The following is a 13,241-nucleotide window of genomic DNA, read 5'->3' on the forward strand; positions in this document are numbered from 1 at the left end:
GCACTCGTACCTTCACCCTCCAGAAGGTACCTGTTACTCGGTATCTCTTCTCTACACTTTATAAGACACTAGAACTAGATGCTAAGTATTATCTCCATCATCTTGCTTTAAGAGGAATGTCTTCCTCAGTGTCCTCTGCCACTGTCCCTGTTCCCATTTGGCTTTCCTCTTTAAAGAAATTTTGAAAGGTCTTATTGTTAACAAGCTAAAAAATGTAAAGCACTGAGCACAATGCCTGGCTCCAAAACATTACCTATTATCGCAGCTTTTACCATTGTTACTACCGTTATTAATGACAACAGAGTACAGAAAAGGGGGGAAGACACCACAACAGTGCATTTGTCTATTTATCTTCTGCATTATCGAAGCTTAGAGAAACATGCAGCTTGAATAAGCAGCCAAATTATCTTTATTAAAAGCAAAACTAAGACGGTACTTTTCTCCCCCCACCAAAATCGGGCTTTTAAAGTTAAAAAAGACAGTAGATTAATATTAAAACAGCGTTTATTTGTTAATGTAACATAGGAAATTAAAGCAAGTTACACTATCTTTAAAAACACAGCTAACGCGTTTTAAGAGAAACCCTTCCCTCCCACCCCGCCATCCCCACATGAATTCAGAATCTAAGAGAAGAAGTAACCATAAAACAAAGTTTTGTGGAATCCTTCATCCAAGAGTGCTTACATGATGATTAGGTTAATATTGCCTTCTTACAAAATTTCTCTTTTCTATTAAAAAAAATTTTTTGTAGCCTTGATTGTTTATTACAAAAAAGTTCAGTACAAAAGTTCGATATATTGAAAAATGCCCCCCTCACAGCACCGTTATATGTAGCAGAGAGTAATCAAGAGCAGATTGCCAATCAAGATGCAGCAATCTTCAGATTATGCCCAGACACACAGTGGTTTATTTACCCTCCCGACCCTTCTCGTAAGAACTTAAAAAAACACACACATACAAAAAAAATGTCAAAAAATTTGAGGAACCCTTTCCAAACAGTACACAGTTAGTTCAGTGTCAATAATTCACATCTTGCAACAAAGTGTATGGATATGGTTTCTTTTACAAAACTTTCAGTGTCAAAAAAGGAAATTAAGGCCATCAGATTCGCAGCTTAAAAATTCACATAAAGGAAATACAAAAATATTCTGTGCTTCTGAGAAGGCTCTGCACTGCACGTTGGTAAGGATTACCATACTTCTTTATTTTGAGGAAGACCGCTGACTTGAGAAGTTTACATAATTGCACAGCTTCTGTTGGATGCTCTGGTGGTTCCCTGATGAGGAAAAGCAGAAAGAAAAATCAGAGCTACGAAAGCAGACGACATAACTTTCGACTACGAGAGAAACAGGACAAATCCGTATTACCTGACTTCAGATGAACCCTTATCATTCCTCACTTACCCTTTTTTGTTGGAATTCTTCCAACAAATTCCAGAACGGTGACACTGAACTCCTCCAGCTGCACGTTCAGATCCGGAGGAGCTTTAAAAAAAAAACCTGATCGAGGTCCCTAGATCAACTCAATGAGAATTTCTCATTTAAATGGGAAAGTGGATCTATCTATATGTAATTTTAAAGCTCCCTGAGTAATTTTAACATGCAGCTGAAGTTGAAAGTCACTGTTCAATAAATAATCTCCTTTTAGAACTTGGGAAACAGGAGGTCAGTGGGTTCCATTCTGAACCCCGTCAGGACTCCAGCTGGCTGGGTCCTCTGCTTACGCATCTCCCGGCACGTGGTCTGGCTTCTTCGTCCTCCAATGTGAAGGCAAAATGGCTCCCTCCGTTCTCCTCTTTTACCGCTAATTCCTTAAAACCTCACAGTCTGACCTGTGACTTACCACTGGACTGGAAAGAAACTGGCTTGTTGAAGGTCACCACAAAAACCTAATCAATCTGAAAGGCGCTTGGATCCATTCTCTAATGCAAAGTGAAAATACCTATCCTTTCATCTTCTCTCTTTCAAACCTTGAAATTATTACGTACTCTGATCACGAAGCTAAAAAGCCTCACACGTCGGACTTCTTTTCCTTCTCTCCCCGCTCAAGTTCAGTCACTATGTCCTTAGGAACCTCCATTCACACAGTCCCTCCGTGTCTCTGCAGTCTGCCTTCTGGAGTCAACCGCGGATTCGGTCTCAGCGTCTCCTTGGCCCCACCATGGGCAGAAGTTATCTGCCCAGGCATCCCAACTGCACGCTTACCACCAAGCTCCCCAACTCCTGTATGTCTGACACACAAGTCCTGACACATCCCCTGTGGTGAACGAAAGATCACCACAGATTCTCTGCCACTCCTCCCATCAAGAGCTGAAGACTATTTACCCTCACCTAGAACTGGAGGTGGCCTAGAGACTCACTTTGGTTAAGAGACTATGGGCCTAGCCTTTAAGACATCTGGTGCTCTCTTTTTCACCCTCGTGGAAGCCAGCCACCATGTTATAATTAAGCGTGGGCTAAAATACCAAAAGATAAAGGAACATGGAGGGAGACAAAGAGAACCTTCCAGCACCAGCCATGATTCCACTTGAATGCAATGCCTCATTAACTTCACTCTAGAACACGTGGAGCAAAAGAACTGCCCAGGTAAGCCCAGTCAAACCACTGAACATGGCAAGAAATACTTGTTCTCAGGCACTAAGCTTTGGGGTGTATGTTAATGCAGCCAACAGCTAACTCGAACACCTGCAGAACACCACTGTCTGTCTTCTGATACCCAAGTAACAGCCAATCCTTCAAAATACTAGACAAGCATACTTCCCAGAGATCTTCTCAGCTCTGCTGGCGGCCTTGTCTCCAGCATCTGCCTGCTCCAACTCCTACTCTGAGCCACTTGTCCCACACCCGAGGTATCTCTTACACTGTTATTTTACTTCAGTCATTATAATGCTTCCCGGCAAGGGCAGGAAATGGATCTTGTCCTTGTTTCTTGTGTAAGCTAAGCCTAAAGTATCTGTTCTGAAATAGTCCTCCAAAATGTATGAGGAAGTATCCAAAAATTCACTCTACCTCATACAACCCACTTCAAGTGGTTCTCAACCCTGAGGGCTGACCACATACGAGAATGTTTTTTCGAGTAGGACTGGGGCCAATGAAGAAAAACGAAGAGATTTATAAATCTCTAGACACAGAGACAAAGTCTTATAAGGATAAGGGTAGGAACTCTGATTAACCATCTGACTCAAACATCTCAAGAATATAAACTGAAAGCTTATTACTTATTAATAATTCCAATTTAATTAATTAAAATCAAATTTGGAGTTTCTTTATTTCAAGGGCTCTCAAAAGCCCAAGCATCACCTAAAGTCTATCTTGTAATTAGATGATTAGGAACCTAATATAGCACGAATTTTGTTTCCCACTGCAGTTGGTTTTTAAAGTTTATATGCAGAGGCTCTAATTTAGTGATCGAAACTTCTCTATCACAGAACTCTTCAATAATTCTGAGCATGCATTCCAACCCATATGTACTTTTTTATATGTGGTATACAGGTCCTACCGGAACACACTATGTACATTATAAAACACAACTGAAACTTGATACATTGAGAAAACAAATTTTTTTAAAAGAAGTGCTACCGTCTTCCTCCAGCACTCTAAGGCACTATATCTTGAGTATCTCCTCAGGAAAAACGAATCCACACCACCTAGCCAATGACTTACTTGGTTCATCAAGTAACAGGGAAAAAAACCAAACTATTGATTTTGGTTTTTATGTAATTCTGTCAATAAAACCTAAAACAAATACACGAAAGTAATACCTGCTGGCGGAAAAGTTCTTCCTCTACAACCACTTCGGGCGCCTCTTCCTCCTCCTCCTCTTCTTCAGGTATGGTTGTTTTAAAGACTGTACTTCTCTGAGCAACCTCCTAAAAACAAGAGTGGCTTGATCTTAAGTTAAAACCATACTCAAAGATCACAAAGGCAGTCGGGGAGAGGGAACTTTTCCTTGCTTCACTTTTAGAAACAGCACCTTTCCTACATCAGGGATTATTTTTTTAAAAAGAAAAAAGTGGTTCATCAACAGCTTTAGCTACTGAGCAGAAAATTTTGCATAACTGAAAGCAGTTCTTAGATTTTCAATATTCCCTGCAGGGGGGGCTCCTGGTGTCCAATGTGAAACACCTGCTGTGAAGTTTCCAAAGCTTTTGATCCCATTCTGTGACTAAGAACTCCACGAACCATGTGGCACCCTGGATTCTTTATAACACTCAACATGAATTCAGCTTCAAGATCCTGGCTCCTAGCAAAAAGAAGGTACTAAATTCGAAGGTGAAAGCCAAATGCTGTGATCTCGGGGACCATGGTGGCAACAGTCCACCTTCAGCAACTGGTTCCTCCTGGGTAACGGAATCAAGACGGATGAGCACTCCCTACTGATAGCACACTAGTGAAGCAGCTGCAATGTATTCCACACAGAACACAGTCCCGTCACTCACTGGAGGTGCGACAGAACGCAGCCATTTCCCTTCGGTGCTGAAAGGCGCACGCGCAGACGCCTCTGCGGGAGAGGAGGCTGACGTGCAGACGCAGCGGTGTCCGTGTAAGCACAAGGCTGACCCGAGGAGTCGGCGGCAAGTAAACGAGTGTGTCCCACAGATGCTGCGGAGCCGCTCGTCTCGTTCTGTACCAAATCCCGAGGTCACTCAGGAAAGAACCCCACAGACGAAGATCAAAACGTACGTCTCTAACAGCTTATCTGGACTCTAACACACAACCAGCTAGTTTACGATGGCAGAGAAAGAAAACCAAGAAACCGTGTCGCACAAATGAGAGCTCCGTTTTAAATATGTCCAAGGATATGTTTCATAAACGAAGCAAGGTGTACACTAGTATTTTCTGGGGAATGCTGATTATTGTTGCATAGCCAAAGAAGATGGACCATTCTGAGAGTTTCCATCTGCCAGAAACTTCAACTCCAGGAGCTCAGTCAGTGGTTACAAACACAAATAGCCATTTCACAAATATCAGCCTGCTTTGGCCAAACCCACACTGACCAAAAAGCATGTGAATCCTTAGATCAATCACAATGCTTTGAGGTAAGAGAGTGATTGGGGGATGGCGGCATATGAACAGAAAAAGAACTCTCAAAAAACTCTCAGAGTACCCAGCTTTCCATAATTCATCCTAAAATAAAGCAAGAAAAGTCGAAGAAAATCTGCTAGAGAATTCTTACATTCCAGCTCAGGCAGCTGGTGACAAGTGTATACACCTCATCTGGAAACACGGGTTCTTAAAGCATGTGACATAAGAGCATTGTCCTTGAATGAGAAACAGAAAGAGCAACTTGCCCAACAAAGTTAATTATAAATTCAATTTAACTACTTTTAATGTAAGCATGTTGTTAAGCACTTTTCATTTGACGATACTTAAAAACCAATTAATCTAATGCAGAGAGCCTGTATAGAAAACGAGTGTGCTAAATAATGTCAAAAATTGATAGAAAAATCGTAAAACAAATTGAGAACCAAAAATTGTTGGGAGGCTGAGGCCCAGGAAATTGTTACTAGTCAAGGTGCTAACACATACATGTCTTTATCAAAAAAATTCCTCTCAGCAGATACCCAGCCCAAGTGCCCTAAAAGATCCACAAAAACGGCCTGTCTACAGATGTATTATCAGTCAGTCCCTGTTAAAGCCTTGCACGCACAGAAAGGTACACGATTCAGGAGCGCACTGAAGCCAGCCAGCACCAGCTGATGTGTCCACCTGTGCCAACTCTGCTCAGGGGCGACATGCTGACAGCCTGAGATCACCACGGTGGGAGGACGGGACGCCGATGCCACAGCAATCAGCAAACGTTACGTACAGATCGGAGCTGTTTTTGTGGGTGGAGGGGCCGACTGTTAAACTATGATATCTTTGTACACCTAAGTCGTCATTCACATATACAGAAGTTTCCGTTATGACTGTATTTCGGGAGGTACAGAGAGACTGCTTTCTTATTTCCCTCACAGAAAAACATTCTAGGGATGCCTGGTGGCTCAGTCGGTTAAGCATCTGCCTTCGGCTCAGGTCATGATCCCAGAGTCCTGGGATCAAGCACAGCATCGGGCTTCCTGCTCAGCGGGGAGTCTGCTTCTCTCTCTGCCTCTGCTCCCCCTGCTTGTGCTCCCTCTCTCTCTCTCTCCCTGACAAATAAATAAAATCTTTAAAAAAAAAAAAAAAAGAAAAGAAAAAAAGGAAAACATTCTATTGTAGCAAGTCAACATTTGCTGTTTTTAGTCGTCCACTACCCCGTCCTCATTTGTCAGTCAGAGCCCTCGGGCTTTAGCTGGGTCCCCATGTCTCCCATGGAGCTGGGGCACATGAGTCACAGGAGCAGAGCGGAATCGAACTGTTGGAGGGGAGAAGGCGGCTCAAGCTAACTCTGTCCTCCTGACTCCACCGACTGGTTTAGAGGTGAGCCTGTGACCCAAGCTGGTACCATTCCCGGGATGGGAAACTCACGGGAACGAGGCTCTTTCCCACAAAAAGCCAACCTTGAAGGATGCACCTCCAGGAGCACCCGGCACCCATCCTGCATCAACCAAGGAGACACTCAGAAAACAGAGACACAGAAGATCCTTGGGGACAAGGGACACTGGGTGAGCCACCGGGTCAAGTTCACGATCTCTGGATTTTTGGTTGTGTGAGTCCGTATATTCCCATTACAGACAGCTTAACTGCATTTTCTGACACTTACAATGCCTCAACAAGAGGAAAATATACATTAAAAATTAAACTGACTTAAGCCAATTATCTACGATCTTACAGAACAATGGTCTTTATGGTGGTAATTATGGGTTGTTGCAAATATGGCCTGGGACCTACTAATAAACATGTTTTCAGAATTAAAGGAATAAATACCAAATGTACTTGTCTGGCAACCACAGACATAAACACTGTATTCATGATACTTTCCTCGTTTCTGACAGAAGTCACTCAATAGAGCCTAGCAAGAGGAAGACAGAAGTTGGTTAAAAAGAACAGACAAACTAACCAACTCAATAATCTAATATTCAAGGGTTTCAATTATGAAGGGCAACCCGAGCTTTAGTTAGCTTTATGGAGATGTCACTGTAATACCACCTCAAGCCCATCCCCATCACTGTATGTACTTTGTTCATAGGTCACTCTATGTCTTTTAGGGGCTTTTCAACCTGCTACATTCCAAACACCCCCTACAAGATCACTTGTAACCTAAACACATTTTCACAGAGAAACAAACGGTACAGATGATGACTGGGTCCCAGGGCTCACAAGAGCCTGCTGCATCTGCCACGGCCCCCCTCACAGGGCTTTTCGACCTGAGCAGATCACCACTTAGCCGTGTCTCAAGAGAGTCCTGTGTTCCGCCAACGCCGATGTCAGGGGAGCGCCCAGCACACGAGCCGCAGTCAGTGCAGTGGGGCGGCAGCAGCGGCCACAGGGGAAGGACTCCGACATGCCCAAGACGAGAAGCAAGCAAGGGCTCCGGCAGAGAGAACAGGAGAAAGACCCAACGCCCTGGAGCCTGAAAGTGACTGACAGCATGTGTCAACGACTCCCGTACCCTGAGAACCAGGGCAAGTATCGGGGGTGAATTCCCCAGAGCTGCTCCCTAAATCTCACACAACTGTGCTGAGGTCTACCGTGAAAGGATCACAGGCCGTTTCACTTCCCAATTTGGCCTGAGATCGGGGGAACTCCAGCCTCGGTGGACAAGGATTCCGGATGAAGAGCATTCCAAAGACCAGCAGGTGCGTCTGGTGAGGGACAGATGGGAAGACCACCAGGCACAGGACCTGGAGTGCAAACACCTCGGACCCCCATGGCAAATGCTGTCAGCTACTTTATTTCTCTGAACTTAAGGGAAGGTCTCTGTTTAATTTTTAAAATTTTTTTAGCCAGGAAATTCTTACTGAATGCCTATTATGTGCCAGGGAAAATCAGAATAGGTCCTTGCCCTTGATGTGCTTATTAGGACTCTAGTGAGTGGCCAAGCACCAGACAGGGTAAACAGGTCTGCAGCTGGCATCCCGGGAGCAGAGAAGGAAACCCAAAGGGGAAACTGCAAGTTGATGTGCAGCCACTCCCCCCCTCGCAGAGCCCCGTTGGGGGCAGGAGGGGGAGGCAGGCGTGCATGCATGCACAGGGCACAGGTGTCTTCATATGACAGTGAGGGCAGGGAAGGATCTTTGACAAGAATCTAGCACTGATGTGTTGAAAACACAAACACCAAGCAGATGTATGCGCCAAAATCTTCAAACTCAAGAGTTTCACAAACAATCTGAGAGCTAGGAACATAGCTAATAGCTAAAAACATTATTACCAGAGGCCAGACAGACAGATATATTCCGAGCGTCTGCCAATGAGTATCTCACGTACACCAGATCCATTACATTAGTATTATCACAGCTCTGTGACCTGTCTTATTATTATCCTCCATTTTAAAATGAGAAGACGAAGAGAAGTGAAGGAATTTGCCAGAAGAAGTCACAAAGCCAGCGGGCAGTGAGGCAAAAACCGGGGCCTGTGCTCCTGATCAGTGCTCCACGATACACCCCCACGTCACTCCTAAAATGTCAAGGTGGCCTCACTTTGATTTACTCAGCAGCCTTGGTCTGGGTAAGCAATCAGTTATTTCACACTTCAGTGTGACTTCTGAAAAGAAATCACACTTGTACAAGGAACTTTCGAGTGCAACAGACACTGGAGTGGTACTGACAAAACAGCCTTACCTCTCCCTGAGAATTTTTCAATATAACCTTCACATCTTCACCAGTGCCCCAGGAGTTCTGGTTCTTCCAGATGAGGTCAGTGGGAGGACTGGCTGTGACACCAGCATTTGCAGCCCAGACCTAGAAAAAAGAAAGGACATTAGTCCACCCAGAACCCAGCCCTTCCACATCCTAGTGATGGCAACGTAATGAAGAGACTTGAACCCCAGATTCTAAGTCTCAGAACTGTGCCCCAGCTTCAGACCTGCTGTACGAACTAGCTGTGTCTCCAGGAGAGCCTATCGAGGCCTCAGCTTCCCCATCCAATAAATGGGAATGGTGACTCCGTCTACATTTACCTCCTAGCCCCACGACACATCAGCTGAAAGTGCACAAGTGGCCTCATTCTATTATCCATAAAATGGGACAGAAGCGGCACTGCTTTGAAGAACAAGGGATAAGCCGCATGGCGGCTCTGGCTCACGAAGCAGGGATTTGCTCTCCCTGTCCGCATGCAGTTAGGGGTTTTATGGGCCATTCTTCCAGAATGGAGCCCTTTGACCCGCTCCAATAGTATCTCCCAGCTGCCAACAGCAGTCAGTGAGGAGATACTACTAATTCCTCTCAAAAAATCTGCAGCAGACTGCCCATCTAGAATATTCTTATAGAAACTGGTATGTCTCCCACAAGGGGCAGTGTCACAACACCCCAGGAGTGTCTGAGACTGAACTCCAAAATGCATGCAGGTAATGAACAAATAACCCATTAATCAATGATAAACAGGACTACTACTGAAATAGGCAAATATTTACTTTTCCCTTCTCATAAGCAAGGAAATTCTGCCGTATTTTTAATGCATTTTATTGGCAAAAGAGTACTGATAGAATGGAGAAAGTGTGAGTCAGAAAACCTAGGTGTGAACCGTGGACAAGACAAATCACTCCAGCTCCACCAACCTCAATGTCTTCAACTATAGGGATACTACCACCAGTCTTGAGGTTTCTAAAAGACTATGTGAAAACAGAAAAGTTTTACATCCCATAAATTAGTTCACAGTAGAGATGGCTACATGATGGCACAAGGAAAACTAGAAATAGTATAGGCAGATATTTTTTTAAGTGGGCAGAAAAATCTATGAATTTCTGATTAGGAGGAAACCTGTCCCCTTTAGATGCACACCTGAAGCTTCGAGATCTTCTGTCAGCATTATAACTAGAAAGGGACAGGAGCATTTCCTGGGATAAAACGAAAGGGAGCTGGATCTGGGCTCTTAGGTCATGTGGAATGTTAGTGTTTTCCTAATTTCAAGCAACACTTTTTCACCATAGTCCATATGGAATCACAGAGTTGGTTTAGTGTTCATAATAATCATAAAATGTCGGTAACCTTATTGGGTAATTTAATCTAAAACTATTATGTTCCAGAGCTATCGTATTCAATATGCCAGCCATATATGGCTTCTGAGCACCTGAAATTTGGCTAGTCAAAAAACTGAGATATACTGTGAGGCTATCTGTAAGTTTGAACACTCAGTCCAAAAAAAGAAAAAAAAAAGAAAGAAAGAAAAGGTAAAATATCTAATAATTTTGTATACTTATCACATGTTGAAAGATAGTATTTTGGATACATTGCATTAAATAAGATACAGTACTAAAGTTAATTTCACACCTTTCTTTTTTTACTTCGCTTTAATGTGGCTACAAGAAAATTTTATATATACACATATTTCTCTTACTTGTGTTGTAGAGTTTTAAACTGATCTTTGCTATAGCCTGGTACAATTTTATAGTAAGATTACTTATCACTACCATGTTCCAAGGAGCTTCTTAACACATTTAATGCTAGCTACTAAAAAAAAGATTACATCTCATATGATAATTGAGTTCTCCACTAAACCTATAGTATATATATCTATTTGGTCCCTGAGAAACTATATCTAGGGGAAAAAGCAGATGATTGGCATAATGGTTTCACATTACTTTAGAGAGATAGCACACTCAAATCTGAATCTTCTGAATTAAAATGTCAGATTCTCTCCACCACATTATGCAGCTTCCATAAGACACATAATAGGACTGAACAATTTTCTCTCACTATAATAATTACTGAAGAGAAGAAAGGACAATGTGATTGGAGTATTTGTTCCCATTTTTTACCATTACAAAATTAGCATCTGCTTTCTTCCCAATGTGGTATCAAGCTCTACGACACAGTATTTAAAAGAGAAGTCCTAACCAGTTTGAGCCTTTGATCTTAAACACTAAGATATGTATCAATCATAAATTTTAAAATATGTGTTCAATATTTTTAAAAAGGAATTGATAAAAAGAGACTGTCGCCTCTATATCCTTCAGGAATAAAAATGTGGACTTCTTTCACATCTATATCAAAGTCAATACATTGTTTGCAAAATCTGCTTACTAAGTAAAAGTAAAGGAATTTTGTATTTGCTCAATGAAGCTATTTCTCTAAAAAATATGCTATGATATTTAGTGACTACTAAAGACGTGGCATTTCAGAACACAGCAACAGTGAACCATTTAGAACTCAAAATAGAGTGAGAGTGCCACAAAGCCCATCTCTTTTCAAATCTAGAAACTTAAACACCATGTAAAAACTATGTTACCTTCTCTAAAATAACTATGTTAAAAAAAGTGATTCTTCACAACAGGACCTATCACTTAATAATTTTCACTCAAAACTAAGTCCCTAATCCAACACCAGAGATGGTGACTAAGGGTGAGGTGGGGCCAGATGACGCTGAGGGTCACCCAAGGCTGACAACTGTTGTGTTAAGGCGTACCTTAGCATGTATGCCAGGCACTATCTCCTGAATCAGACTGGCTTACAATTATCAGTCAAGAGACAGCTGTTTTATATCTACTGGAACAGACAAAATAAAAAGAATTCAAAGGTCAATCCTTCCACTTTTAATAGTCAATTACTGCTCTCAATAAGATAATTTTTAAAATCTTTAATAGCACTTGTAATTCCCTGATCATGTCAAAGATGTTTTAATGCCCATTTCTAAAATGCTTTCTCTTTAAGCCAAAAATTTTCTTGAGTCACTTTAACTGTTAGTTAAGTCAGCAAAGTTAAATTAAATGATGATTAAATTCACTTACTGTAACAGTCTGGCCTGCTTTCAGCACATATCTTGAGGTATATTTGTAACTGACTGATGTGTCTCCAATTTTTCTGATCATTTCCCAGCCTCCCATTGGCTGATCCTATTCATAAACAGAGCAAAACAAGGTCACATCAAGTATACAGAAAGTGAAGGATACTCAAATGAATTTACACACGCAGTTAAACTAAGACAGCTCTGTAGCTGTCTTCCCTTGATTCATATTTTCCTACCATAAAAAGAAAACATGATTCTGGCATTCAGCAAAACAGTAACTTCAACAATGCTGCAGTTTTAATATAAGGTACTTGATTTTAAAGAAGACAAAACTGGAAGAAAAGGGATGTGAACCAAACCAAATGGTCCATATTCACTGCTAGATCCGGTGGGTCTTTGAAATTTACAACACAATCTAGCAGTCATAATCACAATTATAAACATCTAATATTTGATTACTTTAAGCTTTAAAAATACAGACACATAGGGCGCCAGGGTGGCTCAGTCGGTTAAACATCTGCCTTCGCTTCAGGTCATGATCCTGGAATCCCGGGATCCGTCCCGCACTGGGCTCCCTGCTCAGTGGAGAACCTGGCTTCCCCCTGCCTGCCCCTCACCCCGCTCATGCTCTCTCTCTCGCTCTCTATCTCAAAAAAAATACAAAAATCTTAAAATATATATATATACATAAGCTTAAAAACAGAAGAAAGAAAATATAACCTTTTTCTTCTTCACCTAAACCACTTCTGCCCACACTTAACTCCCTTACCTCAAAGCAGAGGCTATCACCTCTGGCCCCCAAGCTGCCCAGGGCTGCCTGGCACCTGAGGAAAGGCAGGGGATTTAAAGTAACCAGCTGCACTAATCTCTACCCATCTCTAACTCAAAGACAAGAATACACCAGGCTGAAAGCCAGCTTTAGAGTAACTCAACACAGGGCTGTTGTGCCTTCTGAAAACAGCCGAACCACAACAATGGAAAAGCAGAGACTACCATTGTTCCTCAGCTCTTAAAGTCGTGACTAGGAGGGCTTGGAGCCTGTTCTCTTCAGCATGTGAACTGCTAGCGTTCCTTTGCCCATCCAAATTATTTACTCATCCACATACAAGACAGAGGAGAAAGTGATTTTCACAAACAACATCTGCAAATCCTGAAAGTGACATCCATTCCACTGCACCTTCACGGAAGCCCAGACCTGCCTTCCAGCATCATCTCACAGACCTTCACGACCTCCAGCTCCATGATGCCGAGCCAGGGAGGACCACCACCACTGAGCTCTCAAAGACCCCAGCTCGAAATCTCAGAATTCCCTAGGAATACTTTGTTTACTTTTAAACAAATAATGTTAAGATAAGGCTCCATACTGTTCTTCATACAAATTAAATCATCAGTATTCATTCATTTATTTAGAGAGAAAAATACTCCCTCCACATATCT

The 13,241-nt window shown here is 42.4% G+C and overlaps 1 protein-coding gene across 1 annotated transcript in view; it reads right to left on the reverse strand.

Moving 5' to 3' along the window:
* Positions 1-490: 490 nt before the first annotated feature.
* Positions 491-13,241, reverse strand: part of LMNB1 (lamin B1) — a 50,982-nt gene continuing 38,231 nt past the window's right edge. The window contains exons 8-11 of the mRNA XM_040622522.1: positions 11,806-11,910; positions 8,702-8,821; positions 3,761-3,868; positions 491-1,276 (exon numbers count right to left, since the gene is read on the reverse strand). Coding sequence (XP_040478456.1) covers positions 1,235-1,276; positions 3,761-3,868; positions 8,702-8,821; positions 11,806-11,910 — 375 coding nt within the window. The 3' untranslated portion in view covers positions 491-1,234. The remainder of the gene's footprint in view (positions 1,277-3,760; positions 3,869-8,701; positions 8,822-11,805; positions 11,911-13,241) is intronic.

This window comes from Ursus maritimus, unplaced genomic scaffold (assembly GCF_017311325.1).
Source record: "Ursus maritimus isolate PB19 unplaced genomic scaffold, ASM1731132v1 scaffold_5, whole genome shotgun sequence".
Classification (NCBI taxonomy): domain Eukaryota; kingdom Metazoa; phylum Chordata; class Mammalia; order Carnivora; family Ursidae; genus Ursus; species Ursus maritimus.